At 39.7% G+C, this 14,999-nt stretch overlaps 1 protein-coding gene across 1 annotated transcript in view; it reads right to left on the minus strand.

Annotated features, from left to right (window-relative positions):
- Positions 1-4,814: 4,814 nt before the first annotated feature.
- LOC306889220 (leucine-rich repeat transmembrane neuronal protein 4) overlaps positions 4,815-14,999 on the minus strand; it is a gene marked incomplete at its 5' end in the record, with an annotated part of 87,059 nt that continues 76,874 nt past the window's right edge. Inside the window, one exon of the mRNA XM_079447958.1 lies at positions 4,815-5,850. Within this exon, the coding sequence (XP_079304084.1) occupies positions 5,512-5,850 (339 nt within the window). The 3' untranslated portion in view covers positions 4,815-5,511. The remainder of the gene's footprint in view (positions 5,851-14,999) is intronic.

Raw genomic sequence — 14,999 nt, forward strand, 5'->3', positions numbered from 1 at the left:
ATTGCTACTTTAACTTTGTAAAGTGCTAAAATGTATTAAAATCAACGATGAGTCGAGTCTCCTGTGCGCTCATGTAAGTGGTGCTATTTGTATTTGCTGCCTATGTTATGTTTCGTGAGTGTTGAGATGCTGTCTTCAAAGGAAAACCATGCAGGGCAGCGCACTAGATTTTGGAACATAGCCTTCGGGTCTTCGTTCCAATATTTGTCTGGCCATTTTGTCCAGCATTCATTTACAACCAAATCACGCCACTCAATGTTTAGAGAGTTTTGTGGGCTGGAGCTCTGGCTGAATGTGGCAGATTTAGCAGACAGAGAATAAGTTTGGTGACAAAGCCAAGTCCACAAAAGCAGCAGATGTTAGCCCCATGGGCCAACCCCCTCTGACTGACAACGCCACTACCTAAGCCATGTGCAAGCCTGGAGATAAGGAACGTTTTTTTTTCTTCTCCAGTGTCTGCACAGATGAGCAGATGTATGTGTTTGCATGTGTGCCGCGTGGAGCTCCTCGCAAGGCTTTCGCCCCAATGTTTGTAGTATACGGCTGTGCGGCAGAGGGGAATGAAACGGCCGATTAGCTTGGTTTCCTTCTGTTGTGGTTTTGTCTTTTTCCTGTCCTTCTGGATATGTACATTAGACACTTTGAGAATTAAAACAGAAGTGAGAAAGTCTGCTCTCTTCATTTATAACCAACCCTTGAGGGAAAAATGTGTTCCCAACAGACACCCAAAACACAAGGGAAATAAAAACAAACCAACCAAAAAACGAACGTGCAACTCTTTGGAGTTTCGTCTTTTTTAGCACTAGCGTTTTTTCAGCTTTCGTGTGAATGAACTGAATATACGTCTTTGAATATTAGTGAATAACACCCACAGCCGGTTTTATGAAGAACATCCTGCATGGAAAATGAAAAAAATAAGCATTTGGCTTGTTTGCTCTACGTAGTGTTAATAGCATGTTTACTGACGGTTTGTTTGGAAAATGAATCTTTTGCTTTGTAAACATTAAAAACAAATCAAGGTACCCAACGTTTCGAATGCTCATAACGGAAACTGCAAAAATGCGAAACGCAAGCAAAGATGCATGGGCGTGATGGAAAACAAATGTTGCGTCTTACGTAAATGACCGCAGCAGCAAATTGTTACTACATTAGCAAAATTACATCCGAAAGCTCCGTACACAAAACGGCTCACAGTTGCTTGGTTAACTGATGAGTTTGTATCAAGAGACCAAAAAAGAAAACGTGTAGATGCACATACTGCTGGTATATTGCAGAATTACGGAGAGAGGAAATTACATAAGCGTTCAAGATTGAACATTTTGTGGAGGAGGTGAATCATTGCTTTGAATGATGGCTTAGGGGATCTAGTCAAGGTAACTCATCCAAATAGCAGATGTGATTGGATGCTATCGCAGGCAATTCTAGTTAATTAGTTTGGAACTGAAAAATCTTCAAATGATGAATATCTGAATAGATGGCTGTGTGCCGAGTGGACAAACTGATACCCCATCAAACAAATAATCCTATATATAGCGCAGTCAAATATATAATCAGATATGAATATAATCATTTATATTTGATACAAATAAATATTATATCTTTGTAACAATTGTATTTTTATCTTTCCCCCTAAACAACATTGTCTACGTATGGATTTTCCGAAACAATGCCACTGAGCTAATGCTTCGCTGTGAGGAACGTTTTATGAGCTTGTAAAGTTCTCGCAACTTACTTAGAATTGAAATGCAGTGGGCAGGTAACCCTATTAGCATTTGCCTAACGACATCAAGCCAATGTACCCGATACATCATGCATGAAGCCTTGGAGCAAACTACAAGCCAGTCTCACTGAACAAGTTGATATTATTTGCCTGGGCTGCTAGAAAATTTAATCCAAGAAGAAAGATTGAAGGCCAGTGCTGAATCAGATTAGAGCACATACCAGAATCAAAGCCAATATCACAATAAAATGAGTATGGATATCCTCCTTACGATTTTCAAAACGAATACATGACAAATATCTGCGAGGAAGGGATACGAAGAAGCTGAAAATCCACGATGGCTGTGAGATGAGGAACGTAATACAAACAGCAGATAGAAAAATATCAATCTTGGAAATGAGGGGTCATATCGAGTCTCTACAAGCGTAATCTTTGATCAGGTGCGCGTTTAAACAGCTGAGGATCTGTCCGTTTCACAAAACGTGTGTCAAAAGAAGCATAACAATATGTTTCTTTATGCTCTCTATTTACAAGATAAACATACGAAGAAGAGTCGACGGCTGTCGAGAAACACTCCCAAATGTCTATACGATCGTCTGGACGGCGTCGCTTCTCTCGCCATGACATCAGTTTCTTACCTCTCCACGTCTCGGTGGAGCATTCCGGTTAATTCTGTTCCCATTACTAGCTAGGCTGAACATTCCAACCTTGGGGGTGTGGCCAGAGTGGTTACCACGGCTCCTGAGAAACACAGGTGATGATGTCACCACCAGTCATTGTTCTGGAGCCTTCCACTGAACAAGTTGAGATTTGAATGAACGTAACAATGTCCACATTGACCGATGGTGAGGTTCCATGTCCACATTCTTTGTGTGCAGTCCACACACACAGGCACGCAGGGTGAAAAAATCAGTTTACAGGCAATAATTCCATATTTGTTACGAATTCGTAAATCCATTTTCAGAGTCAAAGAAACACAATTTTTAAAAGATTAGACAATGATTGGTAACGACATTAAACTCTGGTGAGTGATTTGGGAACCGTGAAGCATTTTATGTTATTGTAACACGGTTCGATAAAAGGAAGGAAGTAGGCGGGAACCGGCGAACGTTACACAACTTTTAATAAAATAAACAAACAACAAAACGAAAGTAAAATGCCAACAGCTCCCACACGGTCGCCTGCCGGCAACACAAACATAATAAAACAGAACATAAAGTCCAGGCCTGGTCCTCTCTCGCCCTTCCCTGTTGTCGCTCTTATGCTTCCGGAGCTCCTCCGTGAGAGATGCGAGACCGGTGCACTCGCGGCACCGGCCTCATGGCTCTCATCCCGCCACGCTCGTCACATATCCCGCCCCTCGCAGGCCAGGGGGTACTGCCGAGACTGCGCTCTAGTCCCCCCCGGGGGCCAGGCTGGGGGTAAGGACAGACGAGGAGAAATGGAGCGACACAGGCGAAAGAGGGACGACGGGAAAAAAACAGAGAAAAAAATTCCTGGTCCGGTTCCCCGGCACACTGTCGCTCGGTCCTCAGTAAGAGATGCGAGATCGGTGCTCGTGCCGTTCCCTTACGGCTCTCATCCCGCCCTGCTCGCCACAGTTATGTAATGTAATGATTCTGTGTCCAAGTCATTCAAGGATATTTGTTGAAAAATGTTGATGATCTTGGAGTAGATGTAGGTGGGAGTGAAGACAAATAAGAGTCACTTTGCAATCACAAAAAGAGCTGGAGTGAAGAGACTTAGAAACTAAAGAAATTATGATTTTATAATATAATATTCATTTTTTTATAATATAATGATGATTTTCATCAGGGGCATCTGCAACACTAAATATGAAATGAAAATCGTATGACTTAATCGTTATAATATCAGAATGATTTAAAAATATATCCAGCTGGTAAAAAGGATTTAGATTTATTGCAACTAATTATAATGTTGGTCCCACTTAGACATTTGCATTAAACGACCCTTATTTCTAACACACAACTGAATAAGTATTAATATCGTAAGTTTAATATTTTTTTGCCCCCAAACTTCTGTTGTAATCAGTCTTGTAGTGTAACATTTTGTAATAAATTTAAAGTAAATATAATAAATGTAATGCAAATAATAATGAAGAGGTATAATGAACATGTAAACAATGTAAATGTTTAACTGTTGGCACATATACGTATATCTTATACCAAAATACAATTATACAAGGCGACTTATGAATTAATAGTTACAATTGCCCCTGGTCTCTTCTATTTGAAATTCTTGCCATTTCATCCAATTGTAGCAATTTCATCCGTGTAGCTTCTTTGTTAAGTGACATCTGGAGAATTTTTTTTACGATCGAATGACCTGAGGTTACTGACCACCTCTACATGAACTCAACTAAGAAAAAGAAGCAAATTCTCCTAAATGAAAGATTCGGAAGGCCCTCATTAAAGGTTCAAGACTTGTTACAGTTACATCATTTTCTTTAGATCATTGGGAAGTCATTTGAAGTTGGGTTAGGACAAGTTTTTTACTCTGAAACGTATTCTACGCAAGTAAATGAACACGTACTGTAACGTTCTGAAATGTCACTTTCAATCTTAGCGTAGCCATAAGGGTCACTATAGCAGAAAGATTTTCTTTCACAGGTCAACTACTACCACACAGGAACAACAATTTTAAAATAATCTTGTTAGCTCAACACCCTTAGCTGTCAGCATATTTAAAAGTAGCTTCCTGAATATCAAAACATTTAATTACAAAGACATTTGGCCACTATTTTGTTAACAATGTGTTCGCTTATTTGCGTAGAATACATTTCTGGCATGAGAGTATGGTGACTCCAACATGCACACAAAGAGAAGGTTTATCACTTTTTACCTTCACACACACACACAAATAAACACACACATACACCATAAGTAAAACAGGTAGCCTAGGAACACAACGTTTCTCTGAATTCTTCAATTCTGGTTTTCAGTACTTACTGAACAGGAAAGAAAACTGGCAAAATGTGGTCTGTCATAAACGGCAAAGGTCTGGAAATATATTCTGAAAATAAACACAAGCTATATGTACAACGTAAGAAGCCTGATCTTTGGTACATGTGCACACTGAAAGACCTTGCTGCGTGAATCTTCATTTAGATTTTAATCAATGCGTTATTTATACTGAAGATCTTCCATGCTCATGTCTGGACAGATCTGTCTTCATAATCGAATAATGTGATGCATTTATGGACGCTCCCTGGCAACTAAATGAAAATAACAGTGAGAGGCCTTAGAGCTGAACATTAATATGCTTCTCTTCATTCTCTCTATCTCTCGTCAAAAACCTTGTTTATTGCACATTCCTTTTAATTCCTCACTCCGCATGGGAGATTCACCATTATCTGCTCCACAGAGGAGGCGTCCTGTCGGTACAGAGAAGGGGCTGAATGCAACCGAAACCACGTTTAACGTCTCATGCGCGTCACACAGGTTTTCAATTTGTCATTGAGCAGGACGGGGAGAAAAAAAATGGCACAGGCCTTTGCATGGGAACAAAGAAAATGGACAAAGACATGGAATCCCATTTTCCAGGATACACTACACTCCACAATAGAAGTGTCCCGTACACCAGATCCTCCGGCAACGTTGTGGGAATGATCTTCACATCTCTATGTTCGTGAGAAACAGTTAGCACAGAAGATGCCGTAGCAGTATGCACAGTTTGAGTCGCATCGCTGTGGTTAGACGGTGGAATGTGGATCACCACTCAGGCACAGCCTCTTAAATTACCCATCATGCCTTGCTTTCCGAGAGTAGTTGTTAGCGTCTAAAAGTGAGAGTGCTGGTGGAACGTTCTGTCGTTGGATAGCAAACCGAGCGTTCTGTGGTGGGGTAAGAGATGCTGGGCCCCTCAACGGGAGCTCTCTGGCTGGGTGGGGAGCAGGGCCCTGGGGGTGCCGTGTTGAGGGTGGGCACGGCGGGAAGGGCTACAGTCTGGATGGTGCTCCGCTCTCGAGGGGGAAGCTCCTCCAGCCCCTCCATGCTTTGCGGTGGACCCTCATAGCTCATGTTTAGCCGCAGGGGTTGGTGGGCCTGGCAGTAGTCCACTATGGGCTGCTCGTACCTGTAGAAGGTCAGCGTGCTCATCTGGTGAGGCACCTGTGGATGGATCGAAAGAAAGAGAGAAATTAATAACGTATTAAACAAGACCTTACGAGTCATTTAAACACCCACCACCACAACGGTCAATAATAAGAACAGGTGAACAAAAAATAAGAAGTCAGTCATTATTTTCTCATTCCTATAGAGCAAACTCCTACAGGCAACACAAAGTGAAACAATGAAAATGTTGGCTACTATAATAATTCAAGTAGATTGAGTCTAGGGGTGTCAAGCTCCCAAATTACACCAAAGCGTCCTGTATCCTAAATCAAATCTTCTCAAACCATAAAGCTTTGCATGAGAAGCAACAACAACAATTTTCTTCTATTTGTTTTTTAAACTTTTGTCAATAATGTGCATCCTATGTTAAATTTGACACACATACTTAATAGAGTAATGATTACAACATTTTAACTCCAGCAGAAAATGATTCATACAAATTTGTATTGCGACATTGCTAAGGATGGATAAGTGGATATGTTAGTATGTATGTATGTATGTATGTATGTATGTATGTATGTACGGATGATGGAATATAGATGGGTATGTAGATATGGATGGATAGAGGGATGGATGGATGGATAAATGAATATAGATAGATATAGATGGATAGATGAATATGGATGGATCTATAAATATAGATAGATATATAGATGGGTAGATGATAGATGAATATGGATGATTGATAGATGGGTAGATGATATTGATAGATAATAGATGATAGATGATAGATGATAGATGATAGATGATAGATGATAGATGGTAGATGGTAGATGGTAGATGATAGAAGACAGACAGACAGATAGATAGATAGAACGATGGATAGATGGATGGATGGATAGATGATAGAGATAAATGATAGATGATAGATCGACATACACAGACAGACGATAGAACGATGGATGGATGGATGGATATGGATGGATGGATGATAGAGATAAATGAAAGATGATAGATAGATAGACAGACACAGACAGACGATAGAACGATGGATGGATGGATGGATGGATGGATATGGATGGATGGATGATAGAGATAAATGATAGATGATAGATCGACATACACAGACAGACGATAGAACGATGGATGGATGGATGGATGGATGGATATGGATGGATGGATGATAGAGATAAATGATAGATGATAGATCGACATACACAGACAGACGATAGAACGATGGATGGATGGATGGATATGGATGGATGGATGATAGAGATAAATGAAAGATGATAGATAGATAGACAGACACAGACAGACGATAGAACGATGGATGGATGGATGGATGGATGGATGGATGGATGGATATGGATGGATGGATGATATAGATAAATGATAGATGATAGATCGACAGACACAGACAGACAGACGATAGAACGATGGATGGATGGATATGGATGGATGGATGATAGAGATAGGGGGTCAGCTGTGGATCTATCATCTATGATAGATGATAGATCGACAGACACAGACAGACAGACGATAGAACGATGGATGGATATGGATGGATGGATGGATGATAGAGATACATGATAGATGATAGATAGATAGACAGACACAGACACAACGATGGATGGATGGATATGGATGGATGGATGGATGATAGAGATAAATGATAGATGATAGATCGACAGACACAGACAGACAGACGATAGAACGATGGATGGATGGATGGATGGATATGGATGATAGAGATAAATGATAGAGATAAATGATAGATGATAGATCGACAGACACAGACAGACAGACGATAGAACGATGGATGGATGGATGGATGGATGATAGAGATAAATGATTGATGATAGATCGACAGACACAGACAGACAGACGATAGAACGATGGATGGATGGATGGATATGGATGGATGGATGGATGATAGAGATAAATGATAGAGATAAATGATAGATGATAGATCGACAGACGATAGAACGATGGATGGATGGATGGATGGATGGATGGATGGATGGATGGATATGGATGGATAAATATAGATTGATATATAGATCTATAGTGAAATATAGATGAATGGATATGAATAGATGGGTGGATAGATCAAACTTGTCCCTTTTATTTATTTGACACAAAATGCCTTATAATGTGTTTAAAAACATAAAACCCAATAACACAAAACATCTATTCACCTGTCAATGTTATAAAAAGTGATAAAGCAATATACAATCAAACTTGAATTTCACTGAAAATCTTGACATTAGCATGTCCATGACTAATATTTCAGTCACATGCCTTAAATGAGTCAATTATTTAGTTTTACAAACCAGCCTGAATGTTTCAGTTGCACTGTTCTGGTTTGTTGGTTTTTGAACTCATTGACTCATCTACTGGCAAGGGTTAACATCCCACTGAATCAAATGATTTGGAATGTAATACACAAATTACTTAGAACAACACAAGGATGAGTAAACAATGACTGAATAGGTTGGTACGGCTAGTTATTCCTTTAAGTCATTTCAATAATTTCAGTTTAAGTTAATGTGTTGATCATTCTGAGCCCACTTGCATTTCCTCTAAAAGCTCTGCTTCCGTCTGCATTTAAAAAACTGCATTGTGGCACCTGCTTTCAAAGAGGCATCGCACTGGTAAACGTAATAGCATTTTACATTGAGTGCAAACCCAGCATCTGTCTTGCTTCCCGGTGTGTGTGCCGTGCTCGGTGGTGACTCACACTGTGGATACCTGCAGCACACACACATGAACCCCCGCATGGGTTGCTGCAGCTATTCCCATGATAAGTGACACTAGCAAATATGTCTTTCCTTTTCACGCAGTGACTCCAGTAGAGTCGCAGCGAGGAAACGCGCCGCATCTGCCTGCCTCATGTTTTCTTTCCCTCGGAAGGGACGTCAGATGCATATGGCAGGGTAAGGGTATATGTCTAGTACTGTAGCCTGTACTGTACATCATTTCACCACCCTACACAAACACGCATGATTTCCTCATGGGGACCAAACAAGGTCACAGATTACTGGTATTACTAACTTGGTAGCACAGTGTATCAGGACCACACACACAGTACGACACAAACACACTTTTTCTACTGACTTGCCAGTATGACTATAAGGCAAATGCAGTTGGCCGGGACAGTTAAAAGATATTAGCTACACAACATAAAGTTTACAGCCGTAAGAGCTTCAATTTATGCTTGTATATTCACTTCCATTCAAATGTATTTCCTTGGTGCTTTTCACAATTCAGCGTCATTGCAAAGTAGCTTTGCAGAAAATGCACCATGCATAACAATAGAGACATCCCTGATGCAACCTAAATATATTTTCTTAAATATTAACAGTCAATATATTCAATAATATATACAATAACCATGCTCCCTTATTCTTTAATATATTTTAATATGTAAGTGAGAATAAGCACGTTGTTTGAATTTGTACATAAATATTGTGTTACACTGAATTACAATGTAACATTATTTCAAATTTGACATTTTATTCTCCAAAAACGTATACATTTTACTTACATTTAATGTGGTTTCAATGGACATAAAATCACTTTTGTAAATTAATTTTGATGTCTTTGACCCATATAATGTATTATCTTAACGTCTTTGACCCATATGGTAATGTATTATTTAATATATTGCATGCAGTATGTTCCCACATATTTTGAACCTATACAATTTTCATTTTTATTAAACAACCTAGCATAACAATCCAATAACCAGCATGTTTAAAAGTGTATCGAAGAAAGGAAAGAACGAAGATAGTCACATCGACTATTCAATTAAAAAATTACATTTCGTTTGTCTTGAAAAAAATACTTATGCCATAATAGTCAGTTGCTTTTAAATGGCCCCAAAATGCTTTCTTGCAACCATACCCAACAGCAGGCTGACTGTACCAACCTAGCCACCTTGACTCTTTACTCAGGAAAGAGATAAAATCATTGAAAGATCTCTATTTGACTTCTGATAAATTGACCTTGCTGTCTTATACATACGAGCACACACTAATGCGCTAAGAAATCCTGATGAAACAATGCTGAAATCCCTGTGCATTTTCACATAACAACCAGAGTTGACTGCTTTCATTGTGCTTAATTAGAAAGCAAAGAGAGACCCACGTACGATCACATGTGCAGGGAGGGAACATTAGTGATGGGAAAAGGCTGCCGGCGTGACAGTGGAAAGGGTTTTACAAGAGACTCCTGACAGGAAGTAAAATAAAAAGCTGAAATGTGGGACCCACTCTCAAGTCATAATGAGATGCATTGTGTCAGGGACTTGAGGTGTAAAGAGGTGCTCGCTGTATGCCAAATTAATTCCTTCCCTGACTAGAGCAAAGGGCTTTGGGGTATCAGCAGAATGTAGATGGCAGCTACTTAGAAGACTAGTTTACAGAAAGTGAAAGAAGAACTGAAAAGTCAGATCCATGGGTTAGGGTCAGAGCTAACTGTTGACCATTGTGGGTTTTGAGTTGCTTTTGTTCCATATTGGCTAGCTTTGAGGTCATATACAGTATAGATTTGTGTACTTGTGTACTAGTGGGTTTGTGTACTAACAGATATTCATTGGCTTTTATGGTGAAGTTTGTACTTTTGTGTGACTGGGATAACCAAGCGTAATTGCTAAAATAATGCATTTTTTCAAATAGGTAGGGGTCTTAACCCCAATTGTCATAGTTATTAAGCCAAAATGCATAATGTATTCACCCTCGTGTCATTTCAAACCTGTATGACATACTTTCATCTTCTTTAGAACACAAACGAAGATATTTTGAAGAATGTTGACAACCACACAACATTGGTGCCGGTTGAATTCCACTCCATGGACGCAAAACCACGGTACATTCCTCAAAATATCTTCATCTGTGTTCCACGGAAAAAAACAGCTGTATGACAAAACGGCTTTTTTGAGTAAACAAACGATATTTGAAGGAAAATGAAAGGAATACAAATGATAATCAATCTGCCAAACCGTTTTACTGTAACAAAATGTATAGACCTCCTCAAATCCTGCAGTAAAACAAACATGCCACATTAAACTGTAATATGTGCAAATACTTCAACATCCCAAAAAGACCCTCAACCTTTAACTGTTTGTGTTGACTGAGTGTGATTGACGTGTTGAGGTGATGTCACATTTTGCATGTATTTTTTAACCAGCGGTAAACAACGGCCAACCGGGAAGCTATGCAAATGAATAGCCATATAAATGATAAACGAGGCAAATCCTGTACAATGAGGCGAACATAACAGTAATGTTTGTGTTAAGTCCAACCCTTGGAAATGAGCTCTCAATGATACCTTAGCATTACCTCTGCAGTCTCTCCTGCTTAAATGACTCCATTAAGCCGGGTTTACTTATTACATTGTAGGCACTCAGTGGATTAGTTCACCTCGCTTTCTCTCTTGCTCTCTCACACACACAGAACAAACTCTTTCATGACTGTACCCTCCATCCGCAGATCGTCACTCGTTGCATTGATTAATTATAATATATGAACTACTAACTGTTTCAGCAAATTCTGAACAGAGTGCAGGACATCGATCTAGCTTTAGTGTGTGTGTATGAGAGGGAAAGCGCTCTTGTCTTAACCACACCTTTCAGGTTTAGAGAAGAGAAAACCATCCAGTGCCTCTGTGTTTCGTCTGCTTTCATGGAATTATGGGTAAATCTCAGATCAACATGGCGGGTGTGATTAACTGACTTACATTGGATTACACTGTTCTTTTTACACGAGAGACGAGACTGTCTAAGACTATCACTGTGCAGGGTTCAGGGTTGTCGTTATGCGATTTCTATCCTGGGAAATCAGGTTTCAGGAGATGCAGGGATAGTTCACCCAGAAATGAAAGTTTTTGTCATCATTTACTCACTCTCGGGTTTGAAATGATATTAAGGTGAGTAAATGATGAAAGAAGGTTCATTTGTGGGTGAGCTATCCAATTAACTTTGCTTTGTAAAACATACATATAACCAAACATGCATAGGAATATGCAATTTGCAGAATGTACAGGACACCTATAAAAAACACCATTTTTACACCATACAAAGGTGGATTTGTGCAGCTTCGGTATCATAGGTACATATGCAGTATAATAATATATTGTGGCATAATAGTACACCTGATCTTAGAGGAATTCGTAACTATTTTACCAAGTGGCTAATTCGAATGATTTCATACGATTTGAATCGAAAAAGCAATACTGAAGCCCCTCCCCTAAACCTAACCTTCACTATTTTACAAAGTGACTACATTATATGATTTCATACCGTGTGAATTGTTCAAAATGTACGATTATCAGAAAAAGCAATACTGAAACCCCTTTTCTTAACCCCACCCCTTAACCCAGTGTTTCTCAAAGTGCGGGGCCCCACTGGTGGGGAATAGAGACATGACAAGTGGCGTGCGACAAATGAGTGGACATTAAGTAATTTTTGTGCCTATCTCTATTAATTACTTTATTATTGACCATACACTCAAAAACAAAACAACGACATTTAAATGCAAGCCTTGTTTTTGGCTATTGGGGACAGGTGGGGCTCGGACCCCTACCATACCTCCAAAGTGGGGAATGGCAGAAAAAGTTTGAGAAACACTGCCTTAACCTAACCGTAACAATTTTACGAAGTGGCTAATTCGAATGATTTCATACGATTTGCATGGAAACTGCAATACTGAAGCCCCTCCCCTAAACCAAACCGTCACTATTTTACGAAGTGGCTACTTTATATGATTTCGTGCTATGTGAATGGTTAAAAAATGGATGATTATCAGAAAAGGCAATACTGATGCCCCACCCCTAAACCCAACCGTCACTGGCGGGAAAGCAGGCTTTACTAAATCGTATGGATTTGATTGTACGAATTCATACGAATTGGCACCTTAGTATAGTAAATAGGAACTAATTCTTTTGAGATTGTGTTGAAGTGCATCGCAGAATTTTCTATCAATTTTAGAGGCAGCCCTGAACGTATAAACAATCATCAGTGTTTATCAGACAGATGGTCAAACTCTTGAGTCTGAATTAAATCCCATAATGCCTTTGGTCTCATGGCAGATGAGGTCTAAATGCATTCTATTCATTGTCCGTCACGTCTTTCTGTTCTGGTCTGGGTCCCCTGTGCTTTCATTTAGAGCGGTACATATTGTGATGTTTCTTAACACATTGTCTGCTGCCTCATTACCCAGATAACAATACCGTGGCCAACTACAGTCAAATTGCTGAGCCGTTTGTCCATTAAGGTAGACGGTGACAGCAGGAACTCATCAGTATGTGGGGAACGTCGCGTCTCTGCCATTCCTGTTTATTCAGAGCCTAACAGGGAATTCTTGTGCCCTAGCCACTAGCTATGCAAATAAGCAGGCTTGCGTGGCATATTAACGGCGTACAGTTGAGCTAACGTTTTGATTTGTTGCATGCTGCCGGCCGCAGGAGCACGCCAAATAGATGTCAGTATCGGCTAATAGATGGCCCGCAGAGAACCGTAAGGAATCTATAGGATTAGATTTCTTCATACGTTCAGGCCAAAACCTTTCGGTTACGAGAGATGCAATAATGCAGTGTGTCTGCGATGCGATCGTGCGTGAGGAATTTGAGTGCAACAATGCATTTAATGTGTCAGAGAGGCTAAACTAGGCAAATGACATTCACCACCTGCACCAATGAGTCATACTGCAGCAGCTACATACACACGGTTTGGAATCTGTTAGCTCTTTAGTTATTCGGATGACAAGTTTGATAAGCAATTTATTGCCTATTTTTGTGAGTGACTGGCTTCCACGCACCAACCAATTATTTGCGTGTACAGGCGGAGCTGCGTGTAATGGGGTACATACTACAGAATGTTTCAGCAATGAGCTGCATTTGGGAAAAGCTGAATTTCAGAATAGCAGACATGTTAAAGAATCATATTTTAGCAGTCACCATACATCAGTGACTACCAAAGCTGACACCCCGGCCCACGATGAACTGATGGTGAAACAACATTAATGCTGTAACTTTTCTTTTTTGTTTCATGTCATTTCAAACTTGTATGACTTTCTTTCTTCTGCAGAACACAAAAGCTATTCTTTTGAAGAACATTGATAACCAAACAGCATAGACTTCCATTTTATGAAGACAAAACCACTGAGACATTTTTCAAAACATCATCTTTTGTGTTCGACCAAAGAAAATATCATGTATAGGTTTTGAATGACATGATGATGAATTAATGATGACATCGTTTTTATTTTTGGGGTGAACTATTCCTTTAAATAATGAGTTTAAATAATAACAGAAGTTACATTTATGATTGATTTCTTCACGACCGGCATTAGGCATTAGGATGGGAAGCGTAGTAAGAAACATTCTTCACAATGGTCTTGCAGATACTTTATATGTTTGTCACGATCAAATGCGCTTAAATCATAGAAGTGTTTAAAAGTGTTTGCACGCACACGTGTGTGTGTTGCGTCAGCAGGCGTGAATATTTAACGTTGCAGTGGTGTTTGGATGCGCACGGTTAGCCTGTGTGACACTAAAGCCACCAGACACACTTTGGATAAAAACATGTCCGAGGGCCCTGGAGTTCGCCTGAGCAGCGAAGAATTTAAACAAGCAGAAGGGGAAGCACACGCCTAAGAGAAATGGGAATCTGGGGCTGCCGCAAACCGTCAGAAGTGTTTGCCTTCCATTTATATAACAGATGAACTCATGCATTATCTGTCAGAAACTGAAGGGTTTGGCAGCGTTTATCCAGCAGAGGTCTGCGCATTGATCTTTGGGAATTAGAAAGAAAATGTTGACGCTGTCAGCCTCTTTAATGGAACAGTTCATCTGAAAACAAAGGGCCAGATGCTATATAGTCACCCTTGTGTCGTTGCAAACCGGTGTGCTGTTGTTTTGAAAAAAAAAGAGGAGAAGAATTGTTAAGATGTTTGCAATACAAGTAGAAGCAACAAAAGTGGTCCATGTGACCAAACACAATCCCATGGTACTTTTAACAAATTCATATGAATTTCTAGAATCTCATTTATACAGTATGTTTAAGTTTGGGGTGGAGATTCATTACTGCATTTTTTCAAATAGTCAAGAGCAACTTTTTTTGTATTTGTTTGTTTTTCATTGCATAAATTCACATGAAAGTAGCAGCATAGTAAAAAAAAACGTCTATGCGAAAACAAATATTTCGA

Source organism: Barbatula barbatula (assembly GCF_947034865.1).
Source record: "Barbatula barbatula genome assembly, chromosome: 24".
NCBI classification, from domain to species: Eukaryota; Metazoa; Chordata; class Actinopteri; order Cypriniformes; family Nemacheilidae; genus Barbatula; species Barbatula barbatula.